Genomic DNA, 20,393 nt, shown 5'->3' on the forward strand with positions numbered 1-20,393 from the left:
AAATCCTGGGTTTGTAAAGCACAGCAAATAACCCGTGAGAGTCTCAGGCGCTGAATTTTAAGCACCGAGAGATTGAGGGATTTGCCCAGAATCACAGGATGTTGAGACTAGGGGCCAGATGTAGCAAAGGGTTTTTCCCATTCTGTGTCAATGGGAAAATGTGTTCGTACATATGGCCCTAGATCTTGTTGCCTCCAGCTCCAAAGGCGAGCCGGAAACTCACATGTCCACCGCCATGCCCTTTCACAGAACACAGACATAAAATAACCACATGGTAATGATGAATTCATGTTTTAAGTATGTAAACTTTAAAACATTCTCCTAAACGTGATGGGGCAGTTTAACACGGAAAGACACTTATAAAAGAAACACGTTTGTTTTGCAAATTAGATGCAGTTTTAATTGCAAAATGCGTTCATATTTTCTGGAGCCACAAGAATTGTAGTCACATTCGTGACAAAGCGCATTAAGTTTATCCTTGGAGAAAGGGAGCGCACACTGATTTCTGAACGTTTTTGTGTCTAGGTCACCACACGTTCCACACACTTATAATGAGTGACTCAACTAGGGATTTTCGTGTCATCTCAATGTACTGATGCTCGCAAAATGTTCAAGGGGGTTGTTTAATTGTCTTAAAAATGTCAGACAAAGAGGTGGCCATTGCTCTGGCCTTCAGACCCATTACTAACTCCCAAATGCCAACCACAAGTAAATTAGCAGGTGCCTACATTGTTGGATGTATCTTGACCGGAGATATCTTGGCCAACTGCTTCCCCCCCGGCCTCTGCCCTGTCTCCTCTGCTCACTTGCAATGATGCTAAAATTACAAAGACAATTACGGTAGGTCCATGTGCCTCATCCCACTTGAACAACAGTTGTGATCAACAAACATTACTATAATGTACAGTTGTCCCCAGCCACAAGCTCCATCAAAGTGGCATCAACATTTTCAACAGCAAAGCATGCACGGTAAATTAACTATAAACAGTTTTACCATGAGTAGTGAAGGTCCAAATTGTTTTCCTGTAGTAAATGCCCGATAAGGGATTGAAGATTTGATGGTGGGAACTCAAATAGGGGTATGGACCAGAACTCCCCTAAAGGAACAAAAGTCTCAAAACATATTCAAAAAATTCTCTGGATTCTTTTCGTTCTCACTACTATGGCAAACCAGGCAAGCAGACGAGAACAACGAAGCAACAAGCTTGATCAAGTCTTTAGTACCTCAGATGCTGGCACAAACCGACTTAACACCACCAATCCATTATCAGCGAAAAGCACCTTCTTAGCTCTAGAATGAGCTGTCAAAAATGAAACCTCTAAATGGTGGGAAGCAGCTTCACTAAAAAAGTACCTAGAACATGATCTGATACCACAGGTTTTAAGAATCCTAATTATTCCCCCAACAGACATTACATCCCAGGAAAGACTTCAACAATGGGAGGCTAACTTACAGATGGCTTCCAATAATATGATTAGACAATTAATAGATATAGCCCAAGAAGAATATGACAAATATCGACAGGAGGTTGACACTTTAAACAAATGAATAGAGGAAGCTAATTGGGGTGACATCTCTTTGAAAAATTATGAAATCCTCAATAACATCATAGATCATTATGAAGAAGACATCATCCAGAGAAAAAAACAGAAAATTTAGACGTGATCTAACTGATTACCAACTAGGAAGAGTATACACCTTTGGTAAAGAATATGATAACATCAAGTTATCTAAGTCAACAACAGAATTTCCAAGCTGCTCGGAGACACTACCTTCCTCAGATGTTGAATCATCAGAAGAAGTGGAAAAATGCCAATCCAACAAACCAATGGTAAATTTTTACGAGGAAGTCAGAAGACATCGCCTTGGAACAACACAAGACAACCGCACAAGACCAGCAGGTACCACAACGGAGGAACCAAAACCGCCAGGTATGCAGACAAGAGCTCGCAGCAAGGAAGCGAGACACCGAGATCAGACAAAGACCTAATTGTCAACCTATCCGATATAATTTTATCGTCACCTCAACTTGAAATCCTCAATAGGGGACTATCATTTTGCCCAACAAATCGTTGGGATCTAGTCCAAACAAAAATTGACCTGTTCAAGTTTACTCACAAGCTCAAACTTAAATCTTTTTTCTCCACCTCAATACCTAAACCTCCTTTGCCTCAACCATCACAGATATCTAGTGATCTCACAGTTAAAGATCTAGAGGCAATATGCCTACTAGGTAACCTTTCTAACTTTGAGGAACAAGACTTATCACTTACAGAAATAGCCCACGAGTTAAACTTTTTGATCTCCCTATCAAATCCACCTTTACTTCAGTATTGCCTGTTGGGAACTCGATTGATCTATTTTTCACAGCTGTAACTCAAGACCTCGACCGGGAATATCATAAATATATCAAGATACAACAATATCTGCCATCAAACACCATCTTCAAACATAAAACAGCAATCAATCAATTAAAAAAGAACAATACGGTTGTCATTAAGGAAGCTGATAAGAGAGGTAATACTGTATTCTTAATAAAAGTGACTACCTACATGAAATCCACAGACAAATCAATGACACAAGCTGCTAGAAAAAGCTCTCATCAAATCTCACACGTGAGATCCAAAAAAAATTGAAGATCCTTTTAGATCATTGGTGCTCCAAACAAATCATCTCTCCTGAGGAAAGGAATTTCCTCTTTATACAACACCTGACTACTCCTACTCTATACTTGCTACCCAAAATACACAAAGGTGGCCACCCCCTAAAGGCAGACCAATCATCCCAGGAATCAACTCTATCTGTTCCAATCTAAGCACTCTCATCGACTACGAACTACAACCTTTTATGCAGAATTTACCTTCATTCATTAAAGACACCAAGGATATATTACAAAAACTGCAAAATATTGATTGGCAACCAGATTATATTCTCGCCACCATAGATGTGGTCAGTTTATACACCTCTATCAGACATCAAGATGGGTTAGCAGCTGTCTTTCTATACGATCGGTTCACCTAACTGAACGGAACCAGATGATAATAGAAATGTTATCATTCTGTCTCAAAAATATTTTTTTCCTCTTTGAAGGACAATTTCATCTCCAACTACAAGGCACGGCGATGGGAGCAAAATTTGCACCGCCATACGCATACATTCTCATGGGAGCCATAGAAAGACACTGGCTCTGGAATGACAACTTTGAACACTTTTCCCCAATATATTATTTTTTGGGGCCGCTACATAGACAATATCCTACTAATTTGGCAGGGCCAGGAATCCTCACTTCAACTTTTTCTTGAATCTCTCACACCAAACCGATGGAATATTGAAATCACGTACCAGTTCTCGAGAACCACAGTGGAATATTTAGATCTCACACTGTATATTGAAAATGACAAACTACATACTCGTATTTAGAGAAAGAGTACTGCAGCAAATTCCATCCTACATGCTTCCAGTTGTCATCCATCTAGTATAATTCGCAACATCCCGGCAGGAGAATTCAGGAGAGCTTGATTGAACTGTAGTAAAACATCTGATTATGAGGCAGTCTCTTCTGAAATCGTTCAACGCTTGTCTACCAGAGGATACAACATTTCAAGTTTAAAGAAGGCTAAGGAACACTTTGCTAAAATAGATCGCAACACAATGCTCAACAAATCTAAAACTATATCTAAGAACTCTGTTGTACGCTTCATTACACATTCCCATAAAGGTCATCACTTGATCCGCAAACTACTTCGTAAACATTGGCATCTACTTCAGAATAATTCATCCATCAATCAATATATTTCACCTCATCCTCAGCTTGGGTTCAGAAGAGCTCCCAATCTTAGAGACACACTCTGTTCTTCGTTCTACTTTGATAAACCCCCCAACCAAAGTGTCATACAACGACCCAAAGGCTTTTATACCTGCACAAAGTGCTCTATTTGCAAACTTGGTCTTTCAAAATCAAAATCAATCTTAGTTAATAATCAGTCATTTGTGATACGAGATTTCATCAATTGTAAAAGCACTAATACAAGTCTATCTCATTATCTGTCCCTGTAATAAATTCTACATAGGGAGTACAATCAGAGCTTTGAAGATTCGGATACAAGAACATTATCGCAATAGTCAAAAAAATGACACTTAGGGGGTCATTAACCGCCGTGCGGCCGCACTCCCGCGGACTCCATTACAACATCCCCGTTTACGCCCGCCGGCCCAGCGGGGATGCGGCTGCAACATAGGAGCCAGCTCCTAATGGAGCCAGAGGTGTTGCGGCTGTGCGACGGGTGCAGTAGCACCCGTCGCGCTTTTCACTGTCTGCTTTTCACTGCCTGCTATGCCCCTGTGGCCCCAGGGGCCCCAGGACTCCCATTACCGCCAGCCTCTTCCTGGAGGTGCAAACCGCCAGAAACAGGCTGGCGGTAGGGGAGGCATAATCCCCAGGCGGTCTCCGACCGCCAGGGTCGTAATGACCCCCTAAATTTCCTCTGGTTGAACACTTTGTTCAATGTCATCCATATGTTCGTATTTTTACCTTTTGTGGCCTTTTGCAACTGAAACCACACTCTAGAGGTGGTAATCTTGAACTGCAGTTAGGTCAAAATGAAAGTCGTCTCATCATTTGTTATGACACCGTATGGTGTCACTCAGGACAGTGGCACTATTGGCTCCTTTAGTAAAGCCTGAAGCTGATGACCCAATGGTACCTCTCCGAATATACAGGGTCATCTCCTCATTATGAGACTGACAAGATTATATCTACTGTACTTATCATTCATGTTATACCAGCATTTTAATATGGACATTGAAATAATCGGATCTGTCACATGCAACAGATATGCCTTTTCTACCTCATTACTTATTAGGATTTTCATTTCAGTTTTGAGCGTACTTAAGTCCTTATTATCATCACTTGCAGTGAATATATTAAAGTTCACATTCAATTTGTTTACACACCAGACCAAGCAGTGGCCCTTAACATTCAATACTACAGTTCATGTTAGTAGTCCTTTACCACTCACCCTATCGCATCATTACCAAGATTCTCCTCCTAAAACACTCCTTTTTCCATTACTGCCACAATAATATATACAAGATGTCTTATATCATTTGACCCTCCTATGCGTACTATACCCCACATATTACATGGCGAATGCCCGAGCCATGTTTTGTAATAGTACAATTGACCCTACTATAAATCGAACAGTCTCAACTGAGCAAGTCTCCTGATAAACTGTAAACTTCGATTTTTTTAGTCTCTCATAAAACAAGATGATTGACTTCTCTCTGGTACCCACCTTTTTTACATTTCAGCTTTCCTACACTTAGGGGGTCATTCCAATATTGGTGGGCGGCGGGCCCCGCCCGCCAAGCGGAAACCGCCTATTGGCCGCTCCGTGGTCAGAAGACCGCGGAGGCGATTCAGACTTTCCCGCTGGGCCCTGCAACACAGAAGCCGGCTCCGAATGGAGCCGGCGGTGTTGCAGGGGTGCGACGGGTGCAGTTGCACCCGTCGCGATTTTCACTGTCTGCTATGCAGACAGTGAAAATCATGCAGAGGCCCTGTTAGGGGGCCCCTGCACTGCCCATGCAAGTGGCATGGGCAGTGCAGGGGCCCCCAGGGGCCCCACGACACCCGTTCCTGCCATCCTGTTCCTGGCGGTAAAAACCGCCAGGAACAGGCTGGCGGGAAGGGGGTCGGAGCAGCGCAGCCATGGAGGTTCAGCCCAGCCAGGTGAAATCCGGCGGGAAACCGCCGGATCCCCTTTTCTGACCGCGGCTTTACCGCCGCGGTCAGAATGGGCAGGAAAGCACCGCCAGCCTGTTGGCGGTGCTTTGCTTTCCGTCGGTCACGGCCCTGGCGGTAATGACCCCCTTAGTGTTTTATACACGGGTGACTTTTGAACTATGCCCTAAATTGCACATTTGACATCTCTATCCACACATTAGTCTTTACTGAGCTAGTCAGTGTATTAACGGTTTACATTGATTAATGTAGTCCAAAATAAGTTGATTTATTTTTTAGGTAAAATAAGCGTTCGCATATTTAGTGGGTATTATGTTTATTTACGTTCTGGTTTTCTCCCATTTAAAAAATGGCGCCCGATAACTAGTCCAACTTCCACACTTTAGGGCACTAAAAACAAAAGTAGGACTTGGACACAGACGGTCAATTTATAACTCTTACTACGCGTGCCCATGTTCTAGACTCTTTCAATATGGCGCCGGAATAAGATGCTGATTCGGCAGACTCGTGACGATTTTTTTCTGCCGTCGCTAATGGTATTTGGGTGAGTTTTAGAAGATACAGTTATGCTGCTGTAACTACCATATTAAATTCTATAACTTTTCCATGTGGAAGTTCCCTGACTACATACCATTTCAATGTTTCTTACAGGAGATAATATTAATGTCAAAGCTTTGTGTCAACTCAATAATACCCATGCATTAGCCATAATAACACTGGACCAGCTCTTTGTTCAATACTTCTTCCTTAATAGTGCTCTTAATTTGCTTTGTTATATCATCAAAATTACCCCAGATGATCTGACTTAATTATCTATGAATAGCCAATGTATACTATCTATTGACGTGAGACATTTCTTTTTACATTTAGACCATATACATCATTATGCTCTACTTGATATGAAAACTGTAATGGTATGACTTTTTCTTTGCCTTTGTTGAATATCAATATGAGTGCTTGCTCAACTAACTTTGCAGGACCTTTGGACATTCTGGTATTATTTAATCTTACACTATATCTCAGTTTTGTGTGCCAGCACCACTGTTAACTTTACACTAATCCACTGACTGTTCAAATCTACTAATTTTATCCTCTTTGTATAGGTTTGTTCTGATATCTCACTTAATCCTGACTAACAGGATAAGGGCTATAGGGAGTTAACACATTCTTGTTCTTTTTTTATTTTTCTCCTCTAAAAGGTTGCCTTAAATCTGGGTCACAAGATGCACTTTCAGTCCATCCCGCTCGTATATAATTCTCACTATCCTCCAGTAGTCCTTGGAATAATTGCACTGACTGGTGAGAGCCCTGCATGTCTTTCACGTGTTTCTAACCCACTTATACTTGGAAGGTTCACTTCAATAATTGACTTGCTCATTCTTGATCACTTGCAGCCTTGAGAAAGACCTAGGAGAACACACCATAGAAGGCGAAACACGTGTCGGCTGTGTTCATTGTGTAACCTTCAAGTCTTTTCTAAGATTGGATATCACTGAATCAACCATTAAATATAATTGAATCACAACATATGGACTGGAAGATTTTTTGACTGCTTGCAAGACTGCATTATGCAATATTACCTTACCAGTACTAATTAAGTGGGTCCTCAATCTCAACATTTACGAACTATAAACAGTTGCCCACAGGAAAATTAGGATCACAGACAACTCCAATTGCATGAGTGCAGTTGTCCAATCACAATATTCATGGATCAAGTAGGAGGCCTTGTCACCTTGAATGGCTTGTCTCTTGTTGCATTCCTCAGTAACCTGTTGTCATCAAATCATATGGCAATGCCAAGTTCATTCTCACACATCCCAAACAAGGCCATGCATCCAGATAACCTTCCTATCCCCAAAATCACATCATCATGAGATGAAGGGCAAATAACCCAGTCATGTTGCAGCAAGAAGTACAAAAGCTAGAAGAGGATGACATGGAAACATCTGTGTCACATTGTCAAAACTCCCAAATGGAAACTACAAAACATGACCATTGTCTAAATAGCCTCATGGTAAGTGTACCAATGTTACTGTGAAAGATAACAGATCTTGCACAGAAAGGTACACTGTAGACGAGTATTGCAAAATGTCTAGTCGGCTTGTTTACGAATGTTAGAAATGGGGTCTCTAGTCTGTCTTGCTTTTTCAAAGTATCTGGCGGCGCTTTTCAAGTTTAAGGCTGCCCTGGACTCTCCTGCCGAGGTTACAGGTTTGATCTCAAGCGTAACCTATTTGGTATTCTTTCCAGCATTGTGGTCCGAATTTTTTTCTGATGAACCTTTCTCTAATATTTCTTCACCTTTGAAAGCGGTTCAGTATATCGGGAAGAATGACTAATGGCTGGATGTCCTAATGAAGGCGCTTTTGCCCTGAAATGTGTGTCAATTTATTTGTTGCAGTTCCACCACTAAGATATATTGATGTTGTTAGTGATTGGACCTCTTCATAGATGATTATTGTATCATATGAAGATATAAGTCAGTAACAAGTATTCATACTATCTTGAGTGAAGATAACAAATGATATGATATTGGCAATGCCTAAATTATTTGAGATGCATAGACTATTTACTCTGGATATTTTTTATTCCTGCAATTTTATTATTATATTTGAGTCAGTTCATTTGTTGAGAGATGTGTGACCATGGAAGGGAAAGGTGTATGAATGCAATGTTGATATAGAGTATAAGTTGTTTTGGTTTTAATTGTATTGCATTGTATTGGTTCATTTATAGAGCGCATTCCGGCAAAAGCATTGAAGCGCTAATCAAACTGAGGACAGAGGGAAAGAGCACAAGCCTAATTTTTTTATACAATTATATAATTAATTAATAGAACAATATATTGGATTGCTGGATACACAGGATGTTGTCGCACACTTGTTTTTGCCCTTTTTTGTAAAGTGTATTATATTATTAATCTTGAGATATCATGTAGCATGTCCACTGTTCATTACAATTTACTGGGTTGGAATGCGCTATAGTAGCAGTGTTTGCAGTAAGGGCACATCATGAGTCAGACCCAGAAGGAAGATTCTGAAGCGCCCAGGTACCATCAGCACTTGTGCTGCCGCAGAAGCAGCAACCTTAGGTTTGCTATACAGCTGGTCATCCTCCCAGTAAATCCAATGTGAACCAGATTTCTTGCCATCCGCCTGGTCTGCTGCCTGCGGCTGCAGACCCTCAAGAGAAGGGCATGTTCTCTGCACCTCGCAGAACTCCTCCCTGATGGGACCCCCTTCTTGCTGTCAATGGGTCAGCTTAGGCACATCTCCCAGTTCGGCCAATTGCTCTCCCGTAGGCTACTGGGCGTCCCGCTCAGGTTCAGCCTCCTCCCGGACTGTAGGAACTTCTGGGGCGGGTTTCCCAATCCCCTTGCTCCTCTCCTTCCTGGCAGGCACGTAGGCCACTCTTTCAGGCTCGAGGTCCTCCTGATCACCCTTATTGGTTGCCCTAGACTGAGTGGTCACACATGCCCACTCAGGCTGACCCACCATCTCCAAGTGTGATCTGCATTCCACCTCACACCAAGGGGAATCCTCCAGGTCATTACCTAGCAGACAATCAACAGGCATTGCTGGGCTCACAGCTACCCTCAAGGAACCTGAGACTGCAGTCCACTCATTGAAAGGGAACCTGCAACACCTTGTACTTGCGCTCAGCGTGGTCCACAGCAACTACTTGGTGTAACACATTGGGGACCACTTGCTCTTTAGACACCGGGTGTCATCTGACAGTAGTCACACTGGCTCCTGTGTCTCTCATAGCCTCCACCCTGTGTCCATTGATGGTCATCCACTGCCTATACTTCATAGTTTTCTCAGGCATGAGGGTCCTCTGGACCATCCCACTATCCCCTAGTGAGTCAAGGGTCATCTCAGCTGGCTCTCACCCTTCTCCAGGAACCAAATCCTCCCCAAGCGCTACACTGGCCAACCCCCGTGACTGTGCACCATTGGGTGTCGATGTCCAGTTGGGGTCCCCCCTCATGTGACCCTCCTGATCACAAGCTTTACACTTGCGGAGACCCTTCTCTCCAGGTTTCCCTGTAGAGATCCAAGGCTTCTTCTCACCCCAGGGGGAAGGGCGTGAATCTTTACCCTGGAAACTAGGTTGGGACTCTTTTGAGAACTCCCACTGTTTACCCTTACCCCTCCACCCCTGGGTCTTCTGATGGGGACCCTGCCGAGTCTTGGCAGAATCTCCCCCATACCTCTTTTGGACCATGGTACTCTCCCAATTGTCTGCCTTCCTGGGGTCAGTCAGTGTTCTGTCAATCAGGTGATGGAGCAGCTCTGAAAAACAAAGACTATACAAGGTTCCCATGCGATCAAATTGTGCAGCCCCTCAAACGCTGTTACCTTCCTGCCCTTTACCCAACCATCTAGTGGTCTGCAAAAAGAATCAAAATATTCCAACCAAGTTTGAGAATGAATCCCCCATCTTGTAAGGCCTAAACGTTTTCTTGTACTGCTCTGGAGTGAGACTATACCTAGTGAGAAGGGAATCCTTCATGAACGAGTAGGTGATCCCCGAGGATCCCCTAGCGCTGTCAAGGTATTCATACCTTCTACCTCAAAGTACTACCACAGACCTGGCCCCTAGTGTACTTCAGGGACCATGTTCATGTGGAAAGCTGAATTATACCCCTTGAACCACAAGTATATGTCATCCTCCCTCTTATAATCCTTCACTAGATCTTTGGGTATGTGCACCATCCTTTCAGATTGCACTGTGATATTGCTGCCACCATGTGTGCTGGACTTGCTCCTTTGATCCAGCTCCCTCAAGCTCAGCTCTTGAGCTAACAAAAATTTTCTCTCCTCCATGTCCATTGCCATTTTTTTTGCTTCTGCCTCTCTCTCTATTTTCGCCAATTCCAGCTTGAGGTTTTTAAGCTCTAAATGATGCCTTCTCTCTGCTTGTCTGTCCCTCAGTTCCTCTGTGGTCAGACCCTTAGAAGAAACAATGCTGCCTACCGTAGGAGCCCTCCCTCCATGCAGGTTCTGGTTACCCATCAAAACATCATGTATGCTTTGCACCTCCTCATCCATGGCAACATTCTCCTCCGCTGTGTGCTCCTCAGCCTTTTCTGCTGCCAACCAGGCCCTCAGCACCTTTTGCAGCTACTCCTTTCTGGTGGAGCTTTTGATAGGACATTTGAACTCCTTGCAAAACTGCTTTAGCTGAGACACATTATAGGTATCCAACTTCTCCAGCTCCAACACCACATGTATAACAACTGCTGATGGCTCCTCAGACTGAGACATGTTTGTGTATATGGTTTACCAAAGGTGCAAAGTTTCAAGAGGCAGAGAGATCCCAAAAAGGACAAACAAACAAAAAGCAAAAATAAATCCAAGAGAAAAACAGTATGCGGTTGTGTGATGGTCTGCAATAAAACAGTAGTGTATACCAATCACCCTATGTCAAGTACAAATACAAGTCCTTTCCTCACCGCTGAAACTAGTGTTAGAAACAGGATCTCTAGTTGGTAGTCAGTTTACACCCTGTCCAAGTCGGGACTCTCACTTTAGTCAGGGTAGGAGAGTCACACACATAAGATAACCCCTGCCCACCCCCTTGGCAGCTTGGCACAAGCGGCCAGGTTTATCTCAGAGGCAATATGTAAATTATTCACACAAACATGTACAGTAACATAGTAAAACACACCATATAAGAACTCCACCACCAGTTTAGAAAAAATATTAATATTTATCTAAATCAAACAAGACCAAAACAACAAAAATCTAACATATACACAAGTAAAGATATCATGTTCTAAATTAAAAAAAGAGTCTTAATCCATAAGAATCAATGGATGCATTGATTTAGCACAAAGTACCAGGTATGCATCAAAAATAGAGCCGCAGAGGCAAGGGTGCATAAGAAAAGCAAGCGATGCATTGATTTCTTATTCACACATGAGGCTGTGCGTTAATTCTTTCCCCGCTCAGAAAGCGATGCAATGATTCTTTCCTCTCAGGAAAGGGGTGCATTGATTTCCGGACCGGCAGCCTCGGGCCTGTGCGGTGATGTAGACGTTTTGGCACCCAGGAATGATCTGTGGAAATTCCGGATACACAGTAACGATGAAGCCACGCTGAACTGGTGATGGAACATTTCTGCAGCCGCGAGGCGGGTGCTGCATTGATTTTTCTGTCGCACTGCTCCAGTGCATGTTTTTTAACTCAGGATTTACAAGCTTCTATTTCCAAGGGTCTAGGGACTGGATGTGGAACCACTTGGCAAGTCAGGGGTCTCAGCAAGAGAACCTCGGTGCTCGCAGGTGAAATCTTTGATGTCCCTGAGACTTCTTAACAGGGAAGAAGCTCAGTCCAAGCCGGTGGAGAAACTTCACAGGCAGGATACACAGCAAAGTCCAGTATTTGTCCTCTCTAAGACAGAAGCAGCAACTACAGGCCAAATACCCAGAAAAGCACCCACAGCACCCACAGCAAAAGGACAGTACTGCTCTTCACAGCTCTTAAGCTCTTCTCCTTGGCAGAGGTTACTCTTGATCCAAAACTGTCCTAAAGTTTTGGGGTCAGCAGTCCAATACTTATACTCTTTTCTGCCTTTGATTTAGGCAAACACCAAAGGAACATCTTCGTAGTGCACAAGACCCTGCCTCTTCCTTGCCCTGCGCCAGCCACACTCCTGGGTTGGAGACTGTATTGTGTGAGGTCAGGCACAGTCCTTGCAAGTGCAGTTGGCAGCTCCTCCCTCTCACTCTAGCCCAGGAAGAACCATCAGGATATGCAGCGCACACCTCAGCTCTCTTTGTTTTACTGTCTAGAGTGACTTCACAAACAGCCCAACTGTCAGTCTGACCCAGACATGGACTCAGCAGCCAAGCAGAGGCACAGAATGGAATGCCCACTTTCTAAAAGTGGCATTTTTAAACTCTCACAAAAATGCATGTTTAAATTGTGAGTTCAGAGATCCCAAACTACATATTTCTATCTGCTCCCTGTAGGAAATGTTTTTGGAATGTTACCCCCAATTTCTGCCTGATGTCAGTGTGTTTGACTGCGTCACTGGAGTCCTGCTAACCATGACCCCAGTGCTTATGCTCTCTCTCCTCTCAAATTTGTCACCAGTATTTCATCCCAAATTGGCATACTGGTGCCCCATTTTAAGTCCCTAGCATATGGTACTTAGGTACCCAGGGCATTGGGGTTCCAAGGGATCCCTATGGGCTGCAGCATTACTTTTGCCACTTATAGGGAGCCCAGGCAAAGGCTTCTGCAGGACTGCCATTGCAGCCTGCGTGAAATGGTGCATGCACCCTTCCACAGCCATTTTCACTACACCAGGTCACTTATAAGTGTGAGAAAGTAGCCTCCATCTAGCATGGTTACCCCCACTTTTGGCCTGTATGGGAGTGCGTGTCAGTGTGTTTTTACTGTGTCACTGGGATCCTGCTAGGAGGACCCCAGTGCTCATAGTGAAATCCCTATATGTCAGTGTGTTTTACCTGTCTCACTGGGATCCTACTAGCCAGGACCCCAGTGCTCATAGTTTGTGGCCTAATGTGTGTGTTGTCAGTAGTGCTTAACTGTGTCACTGAGGCTCAGCTAACCAGAACCTCAGTGCTTATGCTCTCTCAGCTTTTACATTTGTCACTATAGGCTAGTGACTTAATTTACCAATTTCAATTGGCACACTGGACCCCCCTTATGAGTCCCTAGTATAAGATACCTAGGTACCCAGGGAATTGGGGTTCCAGGAGATCCTTATGGGCTGCAGCATTTCTTTTGCCACCCATAAGGAGCTCAGACAAACCTTTTCACAGGACTGCCACTGTAGCCTGCGTGAAATAGTGCACACACTATTTTACAGCCATTTTCTCTGCACTTATGTAACTTATAAGTCAACTATATGTCTAACCTTCATTTACTGAAGGCTAGGTGCAAAGTTATTAGGTGTGAGGGCACCCTTGCACTAGCAAAGGTGCCCCTGTGCAGTCCAGGGCCAATTCCCCTACACGCGTGCACTACATATAGGTCAAAACCTATATGTAGCTTCCCAAAGGTAACTCCGAATATTGCCATGTAGGGTGTCTAAGATCACGGAATTGTCCCCCCATTGCAAATCTGGTATTGGGGAGCCATTTCTATGCATCCTGGGGGCTCCACCATGGACCCCCAGTACTGCCAAACCAGCTCTCTGAAGCCTGCATTAACCATAGCTCAGGATGCATAGCATTTCCCTGATGATAAACCTGGTATGGAAGACGCTAATAATCCTAGAATATTTCCAGCATTTAGTGCCTCGTTTACAAGAATCTGATGCATCAGCTCTAATGTGTCAAATGTCTTACACTGACCTACGACCCCTAACAACACCGTGGATGCTCTGTATTTAATATACAGAGCTCCAAGGCGCATGTTTTCACAGATGCATCAGAAATTCTGACGCATCTGTGGAGCTAAACTGACGCATTGCTGGACTAGCGTCAAAACAATGATGCTTCTCCAGCAATGTGAGGAAGACTCCCATAGAGAAAAGCCCTGCATCAGTTTAACGCCTGCTCTGAGCAGGCGATAAAAATTCTGGCACAGTTAAGTCGCAGAACGATGCAGTGAAATGTAAATGTCACTGTGTCAGTTCTGCATGACTTTTCTAGAGGAAACACCTACTTTGTATACTTTATACCTCATGCAGGTATAATGTGACGCAAGGCTTTACAAACTGATGGATCGGGCCCAATGTGTCAGTTTGTAAATGTGGACTAGTGTAAAGCACTGCTTGCGCCACTGTTGGGTCAAAAAAAATGACGCAACAATGGTGCAAATGCCTTGTAAATGAGGGCCTTAGTCTGAGAGTGTCTCACATGTATATAAAGGTATCACTCTGAAGAAGAGCTCAACCTCAATAGTCTTGTTCGAAAACCAATGAGGTTGAAACGTCTCAGTACATCACATATAGGCCACCGAGTGAAATTTCATTAGGTAATATCCAGATCATGTAGAAATGAAATAAACATTGATGGGCACTGAGAAGCTATCTATATAAAACCGCATAACCATCTTCTGAGACCTCATGGACTGATACTACAAAATTAATTTATACAAAGTCTGCATGATATATATACATGTTGTATACTTAGATCACTTGATTTTTACAGTAATGTTTGTGTTGAAACAACTGAGGTATGTCCTACTGAATGTGTTTGATGTGTTGTGATGTGCTTCATATAAAGTAATTTAGAAGAATAATATTTAATTTTATGCATTAACATGCATAAAGGCTTTGTGTAAGATATCAAATAATAGATTACATTGATGGCTAGTGGGCGTCCTTTTCCCTGACACAATGATCCCTCCTCTAGAAGCCCCAAGAGGAGCCCACTACGTATAGTAAAGGGGGCACATTACTTCAAGGTGTACTATCTTCATGCCAGGACTAGCAACGTGCGAAGGGCTGGCACAGCACATTAATAGAGACTCACACATACTAAGTAGTGTGCACTTACACACACACAAATACACATACACACATAGATAGGCACAAGTGTTACACGAAAAAAAAAAATTTGCTAAAGTAAATATTTAAAACTTACAGTCCGGTGCTCGACTGCACAAGGCCTACTCAGACTGCCTCACCTGTACCTCACTCCAGCTTGTAGATCCCAAAAACAGCAGAGCCCGTGCCTCATTTACAGTGTGGTTCATGTCATGGGGCCTAGATGGACACGACTCTGACAGTCACACTGCTCGTGTGACACAGAACTAGGGCTGAGCTTTTGTTACTGGGATTACAAGGACCTCAGACAAAGAAAGCAGACATCAGTGCTCCTACATACTGTCTCTCTGAAGGTGTGGGACATTTCATGAAGTCCTCTTTAGGGCTGTTTGTGGATTCCACAGCCTTTTATCCCTCTAGTTCCCCTGGATGGACACATGCCTGCTCGGTGCACTGACCTGCTCAATACAGACCTGACACTAGAACATTTTGCAAGCTAAAACCATGTCCGCCTTCAGACTAAGTGGTTAGGCAAATGTGCTGAACATTAGGAGCTGTATCACAAAAACAGTTGTTTGTAGGCGCTATCTGAATCTGTCAAGCGTAACAGATGTGTCTCACAAAAACATTCTGTTGGTGGTATTTGAATTTGTTGGTAGTAGAAGCTGTCAACTTTGAAATCCAGATTTCGTAGACGAATATGAGATGTATGTTATTTTAGATTAATATAAATGTAATACTAAGCGTGGGAAAGAGGCTGAGATGCCTAAATACAGGCTCTTGATCTATGCCAAGAAATGGGAAGGAGGTTTCTGCAGTTGAGCAAACACTGCCTTTATCTGCTTCTTGCCACCTTCGCCTAATGAGCTGTAGTTCAAATAATTTCTCTATTCATTTTTCTGTTTTAGATGTTGATATTAACTAATCTAATCTGGAGCTGGCATTTTCTCTACCCCACACTTCCCTAACAAAGACATCTGGGGCAATGTTTGATAGACTTTTGTGGCAATGACTTCCTCCTGGCCTCTCCCTTTTCTACGCCCCTCCTCCAAAAGCCCTTACTCTTCAGGGGTGCACAGGTGAGGACGATCTCCTATCACAGAGCAACAGGACCAGTTGGTGACAGCAGCTGAGCACTTCTTTCCACTAACATGAGGTGGTCACTAGCTATAGCCTTTATCCTCTCACCCCTCCTGGCTCAAGGTGAGTTTTGTTTACAATGTGGTATTTGTACCGCGGCCAGCTAGCCTGAAAGGCAAAGATACTGCTAATGAAAGACTGGAAGAGTTTCTGGGTTCTGATAGTGGAAGCCAACTGTCATTTTGTAACCGTGTGGTAGTCCGTAAAGAGGTTACATTCAGTGTGTTCATAAATTGGAGCAGGATTGGGATGTTCCTGATGGACACAGGGACGCCATTCAAGTTCCTGTGTGCATGGATGGGGAAGGCTTGAGGCCGTATTAGTTTTTTTTCCGGTTTGCCTGTCAGTATGCTGGGAGTGAGACAAGGAGGGTACCAATTGTGGTGCCTTTATAGATGATGCACCTGGTTTTAAAGATGGTGCAGGCTGGAAAGGTGGACCAGTGGACTTCCATCAAGGTATGGTGCTGTAGTCATATTTCGGCAGACTCCTTATTAAGTACGCCAAAGAATATAGGACACATTTACTAGCATGAGTACGGAGTCTTTCATGCCATGCCACCATACAGAAGCAAGAGTAGGAGGGACTGAACAGCAGTTCTTAAGTTGCTTCCTGAGAGAAGATGTTTCACTTTATTTCGAGAGAAAGCTGGTGCCAGGCTGTCCTTCGTTTCTGCTTGATGGGCTGCTGGAGTGTGAGGTCAGTGTCCAGAGTTGATTTGAGCTCATTGTTGTTTTTTTACTCTTGGTGGAAAGTAGTAACCCTGTTGTGGCCGGTTGCTTCAGGTAGGTCCTGAATGTCCAGTGCCAACCTGATTCACATAAAGGCCCCTCTCTGTCCTTCTGGAAGAAGGTGAGGCCACGTCTCCATAGCCAGAGTCTTCTCTCTCCACCTGGATAAATGTGAGGTTCCCTCTCTATATTTCCTGCATCTCCTCTGAAAATTATAGTGGAAGGTAATATTCTCCCATCTTTCTCTCTCTCGTACCTCTTTCTACTTGGAAGTATCCTCTATTCTGTCTCTCCCTGTATAAGTTGTATCCTCTCTGCCTTTCTAGCAGAAGATGAGGGTCTCCTCCTCTCATTCCTTCTCTAGATTTTGCTGGGCATCACTCTTAAGCATTCAACCTCTCTGCTCGCCTGACTGAAGCTGAGCCCCTCTCTCTCTCTCTCTCTCTCTCCATTCCCCTCTCTCTCTGCACTATCCTATCTGCCCTCCTCACTGAGTTGATAGCATGTATGTACCCTCTTTGCATTCTTTTTTTAAACTTATTTTTATTGTTTTTATGTACAGAAGGCAATGAAGACAAAAAAGGTTCCAAGTATTATAAAATACATAGTCGATAACCTCACAAGCTTCATTGTCAGGAGTGAACATATACAAAAGAAAGACCCACTCACAATAACGGAGATTCAGTCTATGAGGGAAAGGATCCCTCAAAATATTCCCTCCATTTAACCCACATTTTCTTGTATTTTTCTTCACAGTCTATGCTTTTATATATTGTCTCTTCTGCCTAGGCACAATAGTCCATACAACAATGCCCTCCAATGTTGCAGGGACATTCACTGCCTTCCAGTGTTGTAGGGATGTTTACTGCCTCCAGTGTTGTAGAGGCATTCACTGTCCTCCAGTGTTGTAGGGGCAGTCACTGCCCTCCAATTTTGTAGGGGTGGTCACTGCCCACCAGTGCTGCGGGGGTGGTCACTGCCCTCCAGTGTTGTGGTGGTGTTCACTGCCCTCTAGTGTTGTAAGGGTGGTCACTGCCTTCTAGTGTTTGTAAGGCTGTTCACAGTCTTCCAGTCCTGTAGGGGTGTTAACTGCCCTCCAATGTTGAAGGGGCATTCACTGCTCTCCAGTTTTATAGACTGATCAGTGTCTTCCAGTGTTGTAGGGGCGGTCACTGCCCTCCAATTTTGTAGGGGTGGTCACTGCCCACCAGTGTTGTGGGGGTGGTCACTGCCCTCCAGTGTTGTAGGGGTGGTCACTGCCCTCTTATTGTTTGTAGGGCTGTTCACAGCCCTCCAGTGTTGTAGCGGTGTTCACTGCTCTCCGGTGTTGTGGGGGCATTCACTGCCTTCTAGTGTTGTAGGGGTGGTCACTGCCTTCTAGTGTTTGTAAGGCTGTTCACAGTCTTCCAGTGTTGTAGGGGTTTTCACTGCCCTCCAGTGTTGTAGGGGCAGTCACAGCCCTCCAGTGTTGTAGGGGCAGTCACAGCCCTCCATTGTTGCAGGGGTGGCCACTGCCCTCCAGTGCTGGAGGGGTGGTCACTGTCCTCCAGTGTGGTAGTGGTGTTCACAACCCTCCAGTGTTGTAGGGGTGGTCACTGCCTTTCAGTGTTGTAGAGGCGGTGGCTGCCCTCCAGTGTTATAGGAGTGTTCACTGTCCTCCAGTGTTCTAGGGCGATCACTGCCCTCCAGTGTTGTAGGGCGATCACTGCCCTCAAGTGTTGTAGGGCAGTCACTACCCTCCAGTGTTGCAGGGGCGGTCACTGCCCTCCAGTATTGTAGGGACGATCACTGCCCTCCAGTGTTGCAGGGGTATTCTTTGCCCTCCAATGTTGTAGGGGCATTCACTGCCTTATAGTGTTGTGTGGGTGTTCACTGCCCTCCAGTGTTGTAGGGGTGTTTACTGCCTCCAGTGTTGTAGAGACATTTACTGTCGCAGTGTAGTGTTTTAGGGGTGGCCCCTGCCCACCAGTGTTGGGGGGCGTCACTGCCCTCTTAGTGTTTATAGAGCTGTTCACAGCCCTCCAGTGTTGTAGGGGCGTTCACTGCTCTCCGGTGTTGTAGGGGCGTTCACTGCCTTCTAGTGTTTGTAAGGCTGCTCACAGCCTTCAAGTGTGGAAGGGGCATTCACTGCTCTCCAGTGTTGGAGGGGCATTCACTGCTCTCCAATGTTATAGGCCGATCACTGCCCTCCAGTGTTATGTGGTGTTCACTGCCCTCCAGTGCTGGAGGGGCAGTCACAGTCCTCCAATGTTGCAGGGGCAGCCACTGCCCTCCAGTGCTGAAGGGGTGGTCACTGTCCTCCAGTGTGGTAGTGGTGTTCACAACCCTCCGGTGTTGTAGGGGCAGTCACTGCCTTTCAGTGTTGTAGAGGTGCTGGCTGCCCTCCAGTGTTGGAGGGGCGTTCACTGCTCTCCAGTGTTGTAGGGTGATCACTGCCCTCCAGTATTATAGGAGTGTTCACTACCCTCTAGTGTTCTAGGGCAATCACTGCCCTCCAGTGTTGTAGGGGCGGTCACTGCCCTCCAGTGTTGGGGTGGCGTTCATTGCCCTCTAGTGTTGTAGTGGGTGTCCCTACCCTCCAGTTTTGTAGGGACAATCACTGCCCTGCAGTGTTGAAGGGGTATTCCCTGCCCTCCAATGCTGTAGGGGTGTTCACTGCCCTCCAGTGTTGTAGGGGCATTCACTGCTCTCCAGTGTTGGAAGGGCATTCACTGCTCTCCAGTGTTATAGGGCGATCAGTGTTCTCCAGTGTTATGGGGCTTTCACTTCCCTCCAGTGTTGTAGGGGCAGTCACAGCCCTCCAGTGTTGCAGGGGAAGCCACAACCCTCCAGTGCTGGAGGGGTGGTCACTCTCCTCCAGTGTGGTAGTGGTGTTCACAACCCTCCAGTGTTGTAGGGGTGGTCACAACCTTTCAGTGTTGTAGAGGCGGTGGCTGCCCTCCAGTGTTATAGGATGATCACTGCCCTCAAGTGTTGTAGGGCAGTCACTAACCTCCAGTGTTGTATGGGCGATCACTGCCCTCCAGTGTTGTAGGGACGATCACTTCCCTCCAGTGTTGCAGGGGTATTCTCTGCCCTCCAATGTTGTAGGGGCATTCACTGCCTTATAATGTTGTGTGGGTGTTCACTGCCCTCCAGTGTTGTAGGGGTGTTTACTGCCTCCAGTGTTGTAGAGGCATTTACTGTCGTAGTGTAGTGTTGTGGGGGGGTCACTGCCCTCCAATGTTTTAGGAGTGGTCACTGCCCACCAGTGTTGGGGGGCAGTCACTGCCCTCTTAGTGTTTGTAAGGCTGCTCACAGCCTTCCA

General features: G+C 44.9%; 1 protein-coding gene across 2 annotated transcripts in view; it reads left to right on the forward strand.

Moving 5' to 3' along the window:
• Positions 1-20,393, forward strand: part of LOC138247452 (phospholipase A2 inhibitor NAI-like) — a 92,715-nt gene that overhangs the window by 29,108 nt on the left and 43,214 nt on the right. The window contains exon 1 of one of the 2 annotated variants that reach the window (XM_069202077.1): positions 16,285-16,418. The exons of the other annotated variant lie outside the window; for it this stretch is intronic. Within the exon in view, the coding sequence (XP_069058178.1) occupies positions 16,367-16,418 (52 nt within the window). The 5' untranslated portion in view covers positions 16,285-16,366. Of the gene's footprint in view, positions 1-16,284; positions 16,419-20,393 lie in introns of those variants that run through there. 2 annotated transcript variants of the gene reach the window in all.

The sequence above is a fragment of the Pleurodeles waltl genome, chromosome 7 (genome assembly GCF_031143425.1).
Source record: "Pleurodeles waltl isolate 20211129_DDA chromosome 7, aPleWal1.hap1.20221129, whole genome shotgun sequence".
In the NCBI taxonomy this organism is placed as follows: Eukaryota; Metazoa; Chordata; class Amphibia; order Caudata; family Salamandridae; genus Pleurodeles; species Pleurodeles waltl.